The following is an 18,992-nucleotide window of genomic DNA, read 5'->3' as shown; positions in this document are numbered from 1 at the left end:
TTTGCCAACCCAGACCCATTTTGATTATCGTGCTACAATATCTGAGATATTTTGCATCTTTCTTAGAGATTGCATTTTTATTATTCGATTCCATTTTGGCATGTGAGGAATCACGTTAAATATGTTTTTATTTGTAATTTTTTTTAGGAGCCGGATTCTACAGATTCAGATAGTTCTGGTGTCCTGTAGGATTTTTTTATGGCACTAGAGGGTGTATGGGGAATGCATGTAGTTTTTATTTTTTCGCATTTGCATTTTTCTAATGCGTTTTGTGCAGGATCCAGTTCACTGCCTGTTTTGGATCTAGATCAAGATCCGTTTCTAAAGGGGGTCCTAGTTGGCGCCATTTTGGAGTGGACCATCTTGGACCTCATTCAAAATCTCAGTTTTGACTGGTCCAAGTCAAATGTAGTTGTTGGACCTTTTAATGCCCATGACCAAAATTACTACAAGTCAAACTCGATTTTGGAGCATGGCTTGGGAAGGCCATTTGCCTCTTTAATGTGGCTCTTCCTCATGCTCCAGAGCCTTTATGATGTGGGGGTCGACCAAGGGAGAGGGGCTGCTTCTCTTTGTGAAAAAATGAATTTTGGTGTGGCTGAAAATTCTTTATTGGGCGAGAGAAAATGTTTTTGGTGAAAGAGGAACCGAATCTCATTTTTGGTGTGGAAGGTGATCTTTGAGAAGATCGACCTAGAGGTTGCCGTACAAGCTTCTTGGTTCGAGCTGCGATTCGAGAGATTTCTTCCCGGTGTCGGCTGCTTCTCAGCAACATTCATTATCATCTTCTTTCGGATAAACTCACTGGTTCATTAGTGCTTGTTTTTGTTTTACTTCATTGTCATTCTCCTATGCATTTGCTTGTAACTATTACTTGTAAGTTGCAATAGGTTATTTAGAGTTTTAAATGCATGTTTAGAGGGTTTTTATGTTTCGAATTGATTGTGTTACTCAAAGTATTTCCTGCATTTTCGTGAAAGTTTGAAATTCGGTTTCTACTATGAAACGAGGTTTTCTGTTACGAGTTGTCAGGGACGACTCCAAAGAAATGGTCGTATCGGTCTCGATACTAATTGGTTTTGAGCGTTCTTTAGCTTCCCGGAAAGCTAAGACGATTATCTACAACTTTGTAGTTGAGACTATTTTGTGAATCGACCGTTTTAGCCCCTGAAAAGTGTTGTCAAAGTCTCGGTCTGACTGGAATCCACTGTCATCAGTTTGGTTCAGAACACTCCTAGTGGTGTTCGGTATTTTTCAATTATCTGGAGATTCCCTGCATGAAAATTCGTTTTGTTTGATTATGTGGAAAGCTAGAACCTAGATTTAAAACTTTTATGTTCGGAGTCCTAACTGAATCTTCGTTTAAGTGCCTCAAAAATATCAATCTTTGTTGTTGTTGAATAGTGAAAAATTTAGTTCATTCAACAATAACTCGTACCATTTTCAGAATTCAAAAATTCGTAGTCTCATAGAAACCATGGTTGCCCCTAGCCAAGAATGCGGAGTCTTGTGGACTTCACTCGGCTTACCCAAGTTGCTGAATGTTGTTTAAATTTGTTTGAACTTCAAATTTATTCTTTTTGCTTGCATTTGATGCTCAGAATGAGCCATTTTTCAGAAATCACATTGCAACTTTTGTGTGCGTGTGTGTGCATGCATCTGTCTGGATGGATTTGTTTGTTTGTTTAAGATGTCATAATGCTTGTGTCTGTTTTGCAGGGATGCCGAAGATCACATTTCTTGGCTTCTTCAACATGGTTGGCATGAAAAGGCTTTAGCCGCAGTTGAAGCAGGACAAGGACGTACTGACCTTCTTGATGAGGTGGGTTAACTTCAGATTTATTTCTTTTATGTATCCACATGTTCTACATATGATCAGTTGAAGATTATACGTGATTAGCCTGTTATGTGCTCTTTTTGTGCTGTGTGCCGTGACTTCTGAAAGGCCCAAGTTCCTTTGTTGACTCAATGCAATGTGCATAAGGGTTTGTATAGCTGTGGGTGCAGCTGGGTATGGATCAATGAAGAGTTGGGTGCAGTCAATAAGCTTCTGACCTAATTTGATTGGTTATTGTCATCGGTGGTGGATGGGTGTATAACTAGAATACCAAGTGGAAAATGGGTGAACATACTAGCTGCTACAAGAGAACTTGATCAACATATCAACATTTCCATTACTCTAATTGTTAAAATGTATTGTATATATATATATATATACACACACACACACACACATTTATATGTATATATATTTATGATGTAATTAGTAATGCCCTCTAGGGGCATTTTTAGTATTTTCCTTTTTATGTAATAGTAACTGCCCATTAGGGGGCAGCATTGTAATTCTTTTTTTTCTTTATTTTTTCTTTGTTTTTGTCCTTTCACTAAAGTGAAAGGACATTAATGTAATTGGCCCTTAGAGCTGCTGGGAACATCCCAACGGCTATAAATATAGCCGTTGGGAGCTCCCCAAGGGCTCTAAGAGCCCTTTTGTGGCCTATTCAAAGAGACTTCTTGCCTCTCCCTTCGATGCTTGTTTTAAGCATTTTGTAAATAATATTTTTATTTTTATATTTGTGTTCTTGCTCTTTTTTGAGAGATTTATGTGTTAGCCCTTAGTGATACTTTGTATTTGGCCCATAAGCGGCTTATGTATTTGTGGATGTGCACACTTGTAGCCTTTTTGTGGCAGTGTTTGTGCACTTGTTATTTCATTACATGGTATAAGAGCTAAAAGCTCTTAAATGCGTGTTGATTCGAAAAGAGATGTTGAAAGCTCGAATCATGTAAATGTTAAAAAGTGTATATAATTATATATAATATAATATATTTTATTATATATTATATTATATTTATTTATTTTGTTTTTGTTTTTTTTTTCTGTATTTTTTAGCTTGTTTAGTTCATATTGAACTAGACTCAAAACTAGTCAAACCATTGACTAGTTTTGAGTTAGCCATTGGAGCTAGTCCAACCGCTACAATTAGAGCCATTGGACTAGCTCCAACGACTCTCTTGAGTCCTCTTAAGTTCCCTTCTCTCCCTCTCTCAATGTATATAAATAGGGGTGTTCCCCCTCCTCATTGTAGCAATGCTTCTTAAACATTTTCATGTGAATGAAATAAAGTTTATTATTTTATCTGTGTGTTATTCCTCTTATACCCTTTTGTGGGTTATGATTGTAGTGCCTTTAATAGGCACCTACTATAAGCATTTGTGCTTTTGTGGAAGATCCTCATTTCATTACAGTAAAGAAGTTCATTGTATCAATGCTTAAGCATTTTCATGTGAATGAAATAAAATTTATTATTTTATCTTTGTGTTATTCCTCTTATACCCTTTTGTGGGTTATGATTGTAGTGCCTTTAATAGACACCGACTACAAGCATTTGTGCTTTTGTGGAAGATCCTCATTTCATTACAGTAAAGAAGTTCACGGTGCATCTACATCAACTTGAGACATCTCCTCTTCTTCTTGTCTCTCTATCTCTCCTTATTTTTCCTCCTTATCTTCTTATCCGTTATGACTGATATAGAAACTATAACAGTTGTTCCCATCAAATTTGATGGAAAAAACTACAATATGTGGGCCACGGTGGTGAAAAGAATCCTTATGGGCAAAGATATGTGGCAATTTGTTGATGATTTTGCATTGGAACCACAACCAATTCTCACAAAAATGGTTGTTAGAGCCGATAAAGAACCTAAAGAGAAGAGCCTTAAGGGAGTTGAAAGAGAAACGACTATGCTTGATTAAAAAAAAACTTATAAAGAGTGAGAAGTGGGTCATGACAAGGTTCTTTCCATCTTTATGAGTAGTATGCACGAGGAGCCATGCTATGATATTCTTGAAGTTGAAAGAGCCGATGAAGCTTGGAAATATGTTAAACAAACCTATACCAAAAAAGATGTTGCTCACAAGTGAGATCTTAAAGGCAAAATATGTAACGATCCCAACTCATACCCCTTAAAAATGTGATTTTTTTTTTTTTAAATCATTGCGGAAACATTTCCAGGGCCTTTACAGTTCCACTCCCAATTGGATAACCAAACTGTAATAACTACGAAAAATAGGGAGATTTGGGTCTCGGATCCCTTTACTGGATCCAAATGGAGTAGGCAATAGGGTACAAAATATGTGTTGGGTCAAATCCACCATGGACCCAAATGGATTCACTTATGGATTTGTCCAAGTGATGTTGATTTGGACCCACATCATGGAGGATCCGATGGGTTGAGTGAGTTAATAATCTGTTATAGATTCGGATCCACGGTAAAATGGATCCGATACTGTGGGTTATCGGGTTCGGTCATGAGTAGTCACCACAAGCGGTTACAGGAGAGGTTTCAATATCTGTTTGATCTACTGGTTTTCTGGCCGACTTGTAACTGATATGCCATCATGGATTCGTTCTTTGTAAATGTACTTTTGTAAAGTTTCATGAACCAAAGTGGAATAAAGGATGTGTGGATTGTTGAAGATCTTTTTACCTGTATCGCTCCATTCACTTAACCATGAGTTATAAAATGATTCCGCTGTATGTATAAAAAAAAATCCCTGTGTTTCTGGTTTAAGTTTTTTGGGCGTTATATAAACACACCACAAAAGCTCTTACATTTATCATCCATATCAAACCAAACCAAACTTTTATTGAATAATAAGTGATAAGTCTTGAGACAACTGTATAAATGAAATTCAGAGTGCATAGACAATTAAATGTAAAGGAAAAATAAAGAAAAACAGAGTCACGTTGTCCATTTGTGAAGCGGTGTAGCAAACATGTATCATTCATAGCTCTCCCAGAAGCGAGTCATTTCACTAATCATCTGCGGCTACAAAAAACCACAGAGATAGGGTGTTAGAATCCGAGGAATTCTGCGTACGAATCCTTCTAATAAAATAAATGAGCATAAAGAATACATATAAGATTTTATGCAATAATTTAGAAGAATGCAATTATGCAAAGAACATAATCCAAGTAAGCATTCATGCAACAAGGAACATTTATTAAGCATGAAAGAACATGTAATCAATAGTAGAGATCACTATTTAAGCAATACGACCATATGACATGTATTAGGAAATAATATTATGTATTCACCAACATTCAACAATTAAGGGAACAAGTAAAATGTGCATGATCTAATGCATAGCAGGAATATGCATGATTTATGTGTAATGCATGAATACTTTATTATCTTTTCTTAAAGTTTTCTTTTCTATATGCATGCCCTATTAAATGCATACAATTTAAGTTCCTTTTTTTAATTACCGTTATCCGTAGATACACCAAATGGGTAGGTGAAAAAGCAAAAGTGATAGAACCTTGGGGATATAAGATTTGGTATACAAGAATAAATAGGAATAGGAATGGAGTAGGGATTGTTATGAGTCGTGAGTTTATAGATAATGTAGTTGAGGTCCGTAGGAAGGGTGATATGATTTTACTTATTAAATTAGTATTAGGTACGAATATTATTAATATTATTAGTGTTTATGCACCTCAAGTAGGTTTAAATGATTCCATTAAGCGTCAATTTTGGGAAGATTTAGATGGAGTAGTACAAGGGATATCTTATGGAGAAAGGTTTTTCATCGGCGGTGACCTTAATGGGCATGTAGGCATTAGTAGGGATGGATTTGAGAGTATCCATGGAGGCTATGGTATAGGAGAAAAAAACGAAAGTGGAGAAAGGATTTTAGATTTTGGTTTGTCCTATGATATGATCTTAGCAAACACTTGGTTTAGGAAGAGAGAGTCTCACCTAGTAACATTTAAAAGTGGGGTTAATACGAGCCAGATAGATTTTTTCCTACTTAGAAAGAGAGATAGGGGTTGTTGCATCGATTGTAAGGTTATACCGGGAGAAAGTGTAGCTACACAACATAGAGTCTTAATTTTAGATCTTAGAATTAGACAATATCGCAAAAGGGATAGACATATGATAGATCCTAGAATTAAGTGGTGGGCACTGAAAGAAACTAAACAAGGAATGTTTGTAGAGCGGGTAGTTAAGGAAGTTGATTGGTGTCTCGAGGAGGATTCAGAATCTATGTGGAATAAGATAGCGGGTGGCATGAGAAAGGTGGCTAAGGAGGTATTGGGTGAGTCTAAAGGCGGTGCACCGCTAGGTAAGGATACATCGTGGTGGAACGAGGATGTCAAATTAGCTATTAAGGTTAAAAGAGAGTGTTATAGAAATCTAAGTAAAAATCGTGATAATGAGAATTTGGAGAAGTATATGATAGCAAAGAAGGAAGATAAAAAAGTAGTTCGGAATGCGAGAGATAAGGTATATAAGGAGGTTTATGATAAGTTGGATACCAAAGAGGGTGAGAAGAATATTTATAGGCTTGCAAAGATGAGAGATAGGAAATCGAGGGATCTGGGTATGGTTAGATGTATCAAAGATGAAACACAAAGGGTTTTAGTCAAAGATGAGGAGATTAAGGAGAGATGGAAAGATTATTTTGATAAGCTATTTAATGAAAGTCATGCTCAGGATCTTGGAGACTTTTCAATTCCTTTTCATGAGATGAATCGTGACTTCATGCGCAAGATTCAAAATAAAGAAATTGCAGAGGATTTGAAGAAAATGAAATCAAGAAGGGCAGTTGGCCCAGATGGTATACCTATCGAGGCTTGGAAATGCTTGAGAGAGAAAGGTTTAGAATGATTGACAAATCTTTTTAACAAGATTTGGCGGACAAATAAGATGCCTAATGAGTGTAGGAAGAGTACTTTGGTGCCTCTATATAAGAATAAGGGTGATATACAAGATTGCACAAACTATCGTAGTATAAAACTCATGAGTCATACTATGAAACTTTGGGAGAGGGTGATTGAGTCTAGGTTAAGGAAGATTGTCATGATATCGGAGAATCAATTTGGTTTTATGCCTGGAAGATCAACTATGGAAGCTATACATCTTCTTAGACAACTTATTGAGAGAAATAGAGAGAGGAACAAAGATTTGCATATGGTTTTTATTGATTTGGAGAAGGCTTACGATAGAGTACCTAGGGACGTTCTTTGGTGGACAATGATGAAGAAAGGTGTTTCTCTCAAGTACATTAGTATAATTAAAGATATGTATGAAGGAGTAGTAACCAATGTCCGCACTTGTGGAGGGGTGACAACCAATTTTCCTATAACGGTTGGGTTACATCAAGGATCTGCTTTAAGCCCTTTCCTATTTGCTATAGTGATGGATGAGCTTACGAGATCAATTCAAGAAAATGTGTCGTGGCGTATGTTGTTTGCTGATGATATTGTTTTGATTGATGAGTCTAGAGCTGGGGTTAATGCTAGGTTAGAATTATGGAGACAGACATTGGAAGCAAGAGGTTTTAAGTTGAGTAAGAGTAAGACAGAATACATGGAATGTCGATTTAGTAAGCAACGAAGTAGTGATGGGAGTGTAGTGAAGCTTGGTGAGCACGAAATACCGGTGGATGATTCTTTCAAATATTTGGGATCTATCATTCAAAAGTATGGAGAAATTGATGGAGATGTAAATCATAGGATGAAGGTTGGGTGGATGAAATGGAAGAGTGCAACTGGAGTGTTGTGCGATCGTAGAATGCCATTGCGGTTGAAGGAAAAGTTTTATAGGACGACTATTAGGCCCGCTTTACTATATAGTACAGAATGTTGGGCTGCCAAGAGACATCATATTCAAAAAATGAGTGTAAATGAGATGCGTATGCTGAGATGGATGTGTGGAAATACAATAAAAGATAAGATTCAGAACGAGGAGATACGTAAGAAGGTAGGTGTTGCACCCATTAAAAATAAGATGAGAGAGAATCGTTTACGGTGGTTTGGACATATTCGACGAAGGCCTAATGATGCTCCAGTTAGAAGGGTGGAGAAATGAGAAAATATATTAGTTAAAAGAGGTCGGGGTAGGCCTAGGAAGACATGGATGGAGGTGATAAGAAAGGATATGAATGCTTTGAACCTCACCGAGGACATGGCATTGGATAGAAATGAATGGAGGAGAAGGATTTATGTGGAAGACCCATAATGATTTTCTTTGTTGGTTCATATCGCCGACCCCAATTGTTTTGGGATGAAGGCGTAGTTGTTGTTTATCCGTAGATACACCAAACGGGTAAAAATTTTCGAGGTCAAGTAGGGTTTACAGGGTAACTTAGCATACAAGTTGTATTTTATTACTGAATTTCAAACTTAGCACTCGACCGAATCACCTTTGCAACATTAGACCTCCACTTCTAATGTCGGGATACCATGAACCCTCCACGCCCACAAGTGCCACTTTCTTGGTATACCAAAACAACAGTTGTGTCTGCACACCACCTCCAGGCAAAGTGACGGATTCTTCCTAAAATCATGGTCAGAAGAAATAATCTCAATATCGGGTTCAGCGGTAATCATTAGTGCACACAGAGTTTTTGTATCCTCGCGGTTCCCCAAAATCGAAACTCTAAGATTCTTGTTCTTTCGATGGGAGATCTCAAAACGTATATTACAGTGTTCTTATTCATTATCTTTTTATCAAAAGTCAATTATTGAGTTTTGCAATTCAACATGCAAAAGCAAAGACAAAAGCTTGCATCCACCCCTGCGAGAACCATCACGGGATTCCCGCCCGTGGAAACACGTAGAACAATACAATATAATGCAATAAAAATAGATGTGATTTTTGCGATGCATTTAAAAGTACATAAAGAGGGAGCAAACCATAGCTAGAGGCCGACTCGTCCCGCGATGACTCATTTTGACCATCAATGCATCATATGCAAAAACCATGTATAACATACTACAATGCATTTCTTTTGAATGCTTCACAATGCACATTTATATATGCCATTTAATGATGTGCATAAAATAATAATATACATATGCATGTGTATGAGTCCACAATTTCATATTCATCGTATGCTTTCATTTTATTCGCACATTCATGTCAAATGCATACATTAATTCACATGTTCATGTCACCTGCAAACTTTTATTCGTGAACCCATTTGATTTAACATGTGAGTATTCATAACACTGTCTTCATGTAAAACATATTACTTTCATGTATGCACTCGCATAGAGAACAACTATACAGTAACACCATGAACACACTGGTCATAAACAGTCCATGCATGTGTTTAGAGTCATTCTTTTACATGCATATGGCTGAACATAACATGAGTGAGAAAAATCTGGAAGTTAAAATGCTTGATAGATCGTCACACAAGCTCAAGTAGGCATTGACGACATGCATAAGGTAGGAAAGCAGTCAATTGTCAAAACGTGAAATCCATTAAGCAGCAAAGCTAATCATGTGCTACTGCTCATTGTATGAGCAACAACCTGCAGCAACCTGTACATCAAATCCCATTAGGCTTGAGAGAAACATAATACATATAACACAATTTTTTTCCCTTTTTTGAGGTACATGACCCAAACGCACCCAGCTGACTCAGTCGGCTGGGTTTCCAAACATGCCCAGCCGACCAGGGTCGGCTGAGCTTGTCTGAACTGAACCCAGGCCTGAACATACCCAAGCCGGCCCAGCACCCACGCTATATATATTTATTATACTTCTAAATCATGCCCAACCGACTAACCGTCGGCTGAGTCTAATACTTGGCCTGCACAAATACAGACTTCTGTAGAAACATTATATGAACAGATAGAATTCGTTGCGTTGGAGTCAATATTTGACACAAGAAATGAAGCTAGTGAGTGTTTCAGGAGCTAGACAAATTAAACAGTTAACCATGTTCAATCTGATGGGATTCCAAGATCACTCCATGCATCCACATAAGCACAGATTCCTTTTAGTCATGGTGTATTGTCTAAAGCATCAACGAAAATGCAGTCGTGTGTGACGCCAAACATTTAGAGGGCCAAGCTATGTCACACAGACACTTCTGGTTTCCAGATTCTTCGTGGCATATGCATCCAAACCGATCCCTTGTCAAAATACATATTAGATCACAGTTTACCTAAACTTTAGATAGGCTCAGATGGGTGGACATGTAATGCACACTTAGATTAGTCGGTTGCTTTCATTAAATGACTTGGCATGTTCAGTTTTCTGATGGCGGCAGTTTGAAAACAAAAAAAAAAGATGCAGAGGGTTCCTACTGCTGCCCAGCCGAGCCCATCGGCTGGGCCTGACAGCCCATACACATGCCCAGCTAGGCCTGTGTGCGTGCTGTCAGGGCCAGGCGATCTCCCAGAAACATGTAATATTTATTTTATTTCTTTTTTTTTCGTCTGTTGTTTTCACCTGGGCCAGCTCAGCCGAGCACCACTCGGCCGACCCTGCCGGCCTGCTGGACACAGTCCAGCCGGGTCTGGCAGACCTGTCAAACAGGGACAGGTCTGGCCCTGGTTCGGCCAGACCGTGAGGTCCAAAAACAGAAAGTTTATGGGTCCTCTACTGGCCCGATATATATATATATATATATATATATATATATATATAGAGAGAGAGAGAGAGAGAGAGAGAGAGAGAGAACGTGACCCATCATCAAAAACCTGATTTCTTAGCAAATTGTTTGTATCATCAAAGAAATTCAGTCTTACCAAGAAAACACGTGTACAGAATTTTTTTTTTATGAAAAAGAATGCAGGAATAACTGGAAATCAGCTATGGGGAATGATCCATGGGTCATCCGCCATGCGCCCTTGAGGAATCAACCGTAAAAACATTTTCCCATGGATTTCCTCCAAGATATTACATAAAATCTAACCGGTATTCGATTTCTCACCTATATTCAAAAGAGGAGACCCGTACCTTGCAAATATGGGAAACGAGGGTGGAAAAGGGGGCTGTTGGAGAAGAAGAACCCTCTTCCTCTTCTTCTTCCTCTCTTTCCTCTCTTCCCCTTTCTCTCTCTCCTCTTTTTTTCTCTTACTTTCTCTTTCCTTTTTTGTGTATATAACGACTGGGAGAGGGGGTGGCATTCCCCCCTTCTCCAGCCCTTTCTAAAAGGGTTGGAGAAGAGAATTTCTATTTTATGAAACTCTTCTTTCCATTTTTTTTTTTTTGAAACTTCTTTAAAGTTGACTTTTATAAAAAAAAACTTTCAATTCTTTTTAAAACTCTCTCTTAGGTAAGAATAGGGACTCTTTTAGAGAGTCCCACTCAGCAAATTTTTTTTTCGGAATTGATATTATTTAATTAATTAATTTATTATTATTATCTAAAAACTTTCAAAAATTACCAAATTAACCCAAAAGGCTTTTCAACCTTATTAGACCCCAAATTAAATCTTTATATTCAATTTAAAGCTGGAAAATTGTGGGGCTTGGATTTGGATTCAGATTCGGATTCGGATCCACAAATCCAAACCCATACCCAAAACGAAAATGGATCAAGATCTGGATTAAATCCAGATTAAAGTAGGTCTTAAATAAGATCCAAATCCATAATAATTCAGATCATATGCATTGGATCCAACCCGATCCAACTCCGGATCTGTTTCGACAAACTGCTCAATTTTTAGAAAAATGCAATTTTTGGGCCAACCGAAACTTGAATTTAGAAAAGTAAAATATCGTTGCGCTCAAAATTTTGAGACGCATCCAACGACATATTACACGAATATTGAATTCTGAATTTCGCCCAAAAATAACCCGAATTTCACTCAAATTTTGCTTGAATTTAAAAGTCAAATTTAAAACTCTTTCTTTCCCTTCTATTGACTTGATCCGACCTAATCGATGAGACCTGGGTCAAGTTTGCCCAAAGACATCAGTCTAAAAATCGAGCCCCAAACGATTTTTCTCCCTGACTTAGCCAAATTTTCGTCAAAATTATAAAATGACTAAGTACCAAAATACGCGATATTACAAAATACATAGTTGCAAGCACTTGTAATGAAACAAGTGCACAAACACAATACCACAAAGGGGTTACAAATGTGCACATTCACAAATACAAAAGGGCCACTAAGGGCTAACATATAATCTCTCAAAAGAGAGCAAGAACACAAGTAAAAAATAAAAATATTATTTCAATATGCTTAGAACAAGCATTAAACCAAAAAGGGTAAAAGGCCTCTTTATATACAAGTGGCCATGGCCTTGGGGAGCTCCCAAGAGTCGTTGGGAGATAGCCCAATGACTCTATGGTCATGATGACCATAGTGCCCTTATATTCAATCAAAAAGACATAAAACAATAAAATGACTAAATTGTCCCTCCTATTACATATATGAAATGACCGAAATACCCCCAGTCATATACACAAATTACATAATCCAAAATATAAACATAAATATTAATAATAATTATAATATATATACATATAATCTTATACAATATACTATGTAACACGGACTCTTCTAACAAGGCACCGCACCCACGTCGCACCTACACCCGCACCCAGGCGAGTGCGACACTTGGACACAACTTCCTTTGTGTTAGGTGAAGGCAACCACATTGAGGTCCATTTTTATCCAAAAGTAGATTCAGTTAACCCTAATGAAGTCTGTTTATATATATATATATATATATATATATATATATATATATATATATATATATGCATAAATGCACACATACATATAGTGTTAACTTAAAATTGTTAAAAATTATATATATACCCTTCCCACACCCCCGCACCCAAGTTTTTTTAAAAGTGCCGTATCACCACATCTGCACCCGCACTTGCACCTATGTGACATAGACAATATATTTTAACACCCCTTCAAACTTACGGTGTGATCATCAAAAGTTTGTCAAGAAAATGAAATCGAGGGGACGGAAGCGCAGTCAACAAGTTGATACTCAGAAGTGACATATGATAAGATGATGGTCATCTTCAAACTTCTTCAGAAATTCTTCACACACATAGTGACAATCCATTTCTATATGTTTCATCCCCTCATGAAATGTATGGTTGCCAACTATGTATATTATACACTCTTATTGTCACAACAGTCTCTGAAAGGTGTTTATAGATGTACGCTCCTATCTTTAATTAAATTTTGCAACCATACAATCTCTGATGTTGTAATAGCCATTGCACGATACTCATCTTCAGTGGATGATAATAATACTTTCTGTTGTTTTTTGCACTTCTACGACACTAGAGAATCACCTAAAAATACACAAAAGCCAGTAGTTTAGGGTCAATCATTTGAATGTCCCCCCCAATCTGAGTCAAAGTAAGCAATCAACTCAAGAGAAGAGGAGGATAACACAAGACTTCTAAAGGTAGAGGGGTTTGTAAATATCTAACAATCTCTGTCACAACACTCATGTGAACTGTGGTGGGAGAATGTTGGAATTGGTTAGTAGTATGAACTCCTTGCGTAATATCAGGACTAGTAATAGTTAAATAAGTTAAGGTGCCAGTCATTTGTTGATACAAAGCAAGATCATCCAGTGATGTGTCATCATCAATCTTTATTTTGACATTAATAATTTCAGGAGTATTCACCCTTTTTCGTCAGTAATTCCTGCCATATCAATAATATCATTAGCAAACTTGGTTTAAGAAAGTAAGTATCCCCTAGGCTATATAACTGCGACACAGCTAAAGGGTCGCCCTACCCGTGTTGACATGCGTCGACACGGGCGCAGGTACAAGCCGTAGTGCGGGTATGCCACAGGTCAAGTCTTACACTACGCCACGGTTTGGGTCTAGCGCAAACCTGAAATGCCTGGTTTGACCTATGTCAAAGGGGGTGGGGCCATTTTGGTCCCACCCCACCCGTATACATAATCCCTCGCTCCTCCCTCTCACAAAACCCTCGACTCCTTCTCTCTCCCTCTGCTCTCTCGACTCCCCTCCTCCCCCTTTGGCTCTCTTCTTCCCCTTCTCTCTCCTTCTGTCACTTGATTCCCCTCCCCCTATCTCTCGTCTTCCCCTTCTCTCTCCCTCTATCTCTCGATTCCCCTCCTCCCCCTATCTCCCTCTCTGGCTCTCGTCTTCCCCTTCTCTCCTTTTGTCTTCCTCTCTGGCTCTTGTCTTCTTCTTCTCTCTCCCTCTGCTCTCGTCTCTCTTACGGACCACCTCCTCCTTCCCACCCTCGACAACAGGAGGGGAGAAAAAGAATAAGGAGAGAGAGGTACCTACCTCCTCCTCCTCCGTCTTCTTCTTCACCTCATTCTCCTTCTTCGTACCCCAAGAGAGAGAGAGAGAGAGAGAGAGAGAGAGAGAGAGAGAGAGAGAGAGAGAGAGAGAGAGAGGACCCTTCTTTTTATTAATCTTTTAAAATTTCTGAACACCCCCCCTTTATTCATTTTTACTTACACCCCCTCCTTTATTTAAAATGACATCTCACAACTCCCTCTCTTACTAAAATTTGTCTCTTTTACTAAAAACTGCATTGGATCCATAATATATATATATATATAGTTGTGTCCCCGTACCCTCATTTTTTGAAATTGTCGTATTGTACCCGCACCCGCACCTGTACCCGTACCGAGGTGACATACCCCTAGGAGAATAAGCAACCTTAATTCCTAGAAAATTTTTAAGAAAACCAAGATCAATCATTTCAAAATATTTTTTAAGAATACATTTATTATACTTTACTCCTTGTTTGTCTTCACTTGTGATGATCATTTCATCAACATAAAGAAGAAGAATTACAATCCTTGCATCAGATTTCTTAGTAAACATGACAGTATCTATATAACAATATTTAAAACCAAGTTTGAGCATTACAGAGCTAAAATGATCATACCAGGCTTTAGGTGTCTGGTTTAAACCATAAAGAGCCTTTTTCAATTAAAGCACCTTACCAGGAGAAGCTTCATATCTAAGAGATGTATCCATATAAACTTTTTTTAATTCCTCATGTAAAAATTCATTTTTTATATCCATTAGGTAGATAGCCCAACCTTTATCAACAACAACAACTATGAGGGTTCTAACTGTAGTCATGCTACCTACATGTGCAAATGTTTCATCATAGTCTGTCTTATATTTTTGTGTGTAATCCTTGGCAACTAACCTGACTTTGTACCTTTCTAGGATCCCATCTCTCTTAGTTTTAACTTTATAAACTCATTTTTCACCTATGGTTTTCTTATCCATAAGTCTTAGATTTTTTGAGTGCTTCTAATTTTTTCTTCATAACTTTTATCCATTCGAGATATTCTTTTGCTTGTTTATATGTGACAGGTTCAAAATAGGACAAAATCTTAGCTAGGCAAGCTTTATATTGTGGAGAAAATGATTCATATGAAACAAATCTATTAGGGGGTCTCGAGATCTGATATGATCTTTTAACTTGTAATTGTTTAGTTTCTAAGGTGGAATAACTTTCTAGAGCATTTGGTTGTCTATCATTTTCGCGTCTCTTATATTGAATTACACTAGGTCTTTCTAGTGCAATATTCTCACCATCTTGAAGATTGAGTTGAGGATCTTCATTACTAACATTCTCAAGGTAATAACTCAAGTAAGAAAGAGTACTCAAAGTTCTTCTTAGGCACATTTTGAAAGAAACTTTCATTTTCCAAAAAATAAACATTCCTTAGGTATAGAGTTTGTCCTTTTCTAAATCAAAACATCTTAATTATTTTTGAGTTTTTCCAGATCCAAAGAATGCACACAATATAGCTTTAGGAGACAGTTTATCATTTTTATTATTGAGAACAAAACACTTACATCCAAAAGGTCTTAATCTAAGATAATCAGGATGGGTTTTGAAGAGTTTTTCATAAGGAGAAAGATTTTGAAGCTTAGATGATGAAAGTATGTTAATGAGATACACATCAGTCAAACAAGCTTCAAACCAAAAGTATTTTGGAACATTTTTTGAAATTAAAAGAGTTATAATGGTCTAATTATGTGCCTATTTTCTCTCAGCTAATCTATTTTGTTGAGGTGTATAAGCATATGATCTTTGGTGTAAAATCTCATTGTTTTAAAAAAGTTTGAAAATCTTTTGACATAAACTCTCTCCCAGAGTCGGAGCAAAAGATGAAAATTTAAGTTTTAAATTGATTTTGACAAGGCCATGATATTTTATAAAATTTTCAAAAACTTTATACTTGTGCCTAAGAAAGTATATCCAAAAAAATTTAGTATAATCATCAACAAATATCACATAATAAGAGTAACCACCTTTAGATAAAATAAGGGAAGGTCCCCATATATTTGAGTGGACTAATTCAAACGGTTTAGATGAAAAAAGTTTTTTTTGGGAAAGGAAAAAGCTTTCATTTTGCTAAGAGCACAATCCTCACAAAGAAATTTTTCTTTACAAAATTTGTTCAAATATAGTACGCGAGATAACTTTGATAAACTAGGATGTCTTAGTCTTTGATGCCACAAAACTGTCTACAATTCGAACATTATAACAAAAATTGTCTTTTGAAAGAAGAAGACAATCTATGTAGTAGAGGTCCCTTTCTCTGTTCTTCCCTAATCTGCTTCTCGGACTGGAGATCTTACGCCCAACATTGCTTAGATAAGAGAGAGACACTACACCCATGGTTTGTAATTTGAGAAACAAAAAAAAGGTTTAAATTTAATTTTGGGACAAATCTAACTTTTGGAATAGAAAATTTTGAATTATTTTTTAAAATTACAATGCTTTTGATATTAAGAGAGGACCTATCAGTGGTAAAAACACTAATTTGCATTGAAGTAGTGCAACATTTGGAAATCAAAAAAATATGTAGTCATATGAAATGAAGCTTCGGAATCTAAAAGCCAAGAAACCTTACCGAGAAGTGGAAATATAAAGACTGCAGCTTTCGAAAGAAAGGAATATGAGTTCTTGATTAGTGGAACAAGGACCTCCATGATTTGAGAGAACATGGTTTCAATGGATTTTGAATCCTCATTGGTTTCACCTTTTTCTTCATAAGACGTTCCCACATATGCCACCTTTTCGTCTTCTCTTCCTTTGAACTTGAGATAATAAGGCTTGATATGCCCTGGATCTCCACAATTATAGCATGTTATTATATTTCTTCTTTTGTTGTCATCATATTTAGGTCTCCCATAGTAAGGTTTTGAAAAATGTGGTGGTTTGTAAACATTTGTATTGGTACTCTGTCTTGAAACAACCAAAACATTATCCTTGATCTCCTTGGAATCGAACATGGATTTCAACCTTGTCTCTTCCGTACACACCTGAGCTAAGATTTCATGAAAGGGAAGAGTTTTTTCTCTATGAATGGTATTTACTCGAACTTGTTCAAATTTGGGTCTAAGACCTCTAAAAAATTGGAACAATTATTCCTCATGCTTATATTTCGTCCATTCTTGAGCATCATTAGGTGTCTCTCAGATAGGCTCAAGCTTAGCTAATTGATCCCAAAGCCTTTTGAGGGTACTATAGTATTCCCTCACCATTTATCACTTTGTTTGCAACTATGTATTTTTTCTTTAAGATTCCACTTGTGAGCAACATCTTTTTGGGTATTATGTTTGTCTAACATATTTTCAAGCTTCATTAGCTCTTTCAAATTCAAGAACATTGGATCATGGATCCTAATGCATACTACCCATAAAGAGGGAAAAAACCTTGGCATGACTCACTTCCCACTCCTTATAAGCTTTTTTATATTCAATCATAGCCTTTTCTCTTTCAATTCCATTAAGGCTCTCCTCCTTTTATTCACCATCGGCTACAACAACCATTTATGTGAGAATTGGTTGTGGTTCCAATGTGGAACCATCAATAAATTGCCACATATCTTTGCCTATGAGGATCCCTTTCACCGTTGCGGCCCACATATTGTAGTTTTTTCATCAAAATTGATGGGAACAACGGTTACAATTTCTTTATTAGCCATAGTGAATAAAAAGAGGAGGAAAAAGAAAGAAAGATCTATAGACAAAAAGAAGAGATGTCCAAGTTGATGTTGATCCACCGGAACAACAAGTGCACAAACACAATGTTACAAAGGGGCTACAAACGTGCACATTCACAAGTACAAAAGTCACTTATGGGCCAAATACAAAAGAGCCACTAAGGGCTAACATATAACTTCTCAAAAGAGAGCAATAACACAAGTAAAAACTAAAAATATTATTTCAATATTCTTAGAACAAGCATTAAACCAAAAGAGGGTAAAAGGCCTCTTTATATACAAGTGGCCATGGGGAGCTCCTAGGAGTCATCGGGAGCTAGCCCAGACTCTATGGTCATGATGACCATAGTACCCTTACATTCAATCAAAAATACATAAAACAATAAAATGACTAAACTGTCCCTAGTGGACAGTTCCTATTGCATGTGTGAAATGACCAAAATACCCCTAGTCATATACCTAAATTACATTATCCAATATATATATATAATATTATACAATACATTTTAACATTACCCTCAAAAGACTTTGGGATCAATTGGTTAAGCTTGAGCCTACATGGGAAACGCCTAATGATGCTCAAGAATGAAAGAAGTGTAATGAAACGATAGTGCACAATTACAATGCCAATGAGAGGCTACACAAGTACACAAATATAAAATGGTCTCTAATGGACCAACAACAATCTCACAAAAGAGACAAAAAATATCATTTTCACAATAGAACAAGAGGCACAAAACCTATAAGAATAAAAGAGTAATAGTATTTCTCACAAAATGCTCTAGAAAACATACCCATACAAGAGGGAGTGAGGCTCTATTTATAGAGCCTCACTTAAGCATAAAGGGGGCAGTCCATCAGTCGTTGGACTGTTATGACCGTTGGGGGCAGTCCAACAACTAGTTGGACTGACTGCCCCTAACGGCTACAATCTATTACACATTCAAAAAAAAGAAAATAAAGAAATAAAAGAAGACCTTTCAGTCCCTAATGGACTGTGCTAAAAATACTTTACATGAAATGGCCATAATGCCCCTGATATATGTATATTTATAAATATACGTATATCAGTGGGTATATATATATCTATATCTATATATATATATATATATAACCGAAAGTTTGCTAAGAAGATACAAATTTTATAATAAAAAATTCCATTATGGGGATTGTGTTCTTGGCAAAATGAAAGCTCTTTCATTTCCCAAAAAGACCTTTTCTTCTAAACCATTT

The 18,992-nt window shown here is 36.8% G+C and overlaps 1 protein-coding gene across 3 annotated transcripts in view; it reads left to right on the top strand.

The window, feature by feature from the left end:
* The window catches only part of LOC149839990 (vacuolar protein sorting-associated protein 41 homolog), a 76,268-nt gene that overhangs the window by 19,190 nt on the left and 38,086 nt on the right, over positions 1-18,992 (top strand). For all 3 annotated transcript variants that reach the window (XR_016431522.1, XM_090004306.1, XM_090004305.1), the window contains exon 7: positions 1,720-1,822. Coding sequence is in view for 2 of the 3 variants with exons in the window: in XM_090004306.1 (XP_089860432.1) it covers positions 1,720-1,822 (103 nt within the window). In the remaining variant the exon portion in view is untranslated. The remainder of the gene's footprint in view (positions 1-1,719; positions 1,823-18,992) is intronic.

This window comes from Nuphar pumila, chromosome 4 (genome assembly GCF_984573655.1).
Source record: "Nuphar pumila chromosome 4, dmNupPumi1.hap1.1, whole genome shotgun sequence".
In the NCBI taxonomy this organism is placed as follows: Eukaryota; Viridiplantae; Streptophyta; class Magnoliopsida; order Nymphaeales; family Nymphaeaceae; genus Nuphar; species Nuphar pumila.
This window is presented reverse-complemented; position numbering and strand designations above follow the sequence as displayed.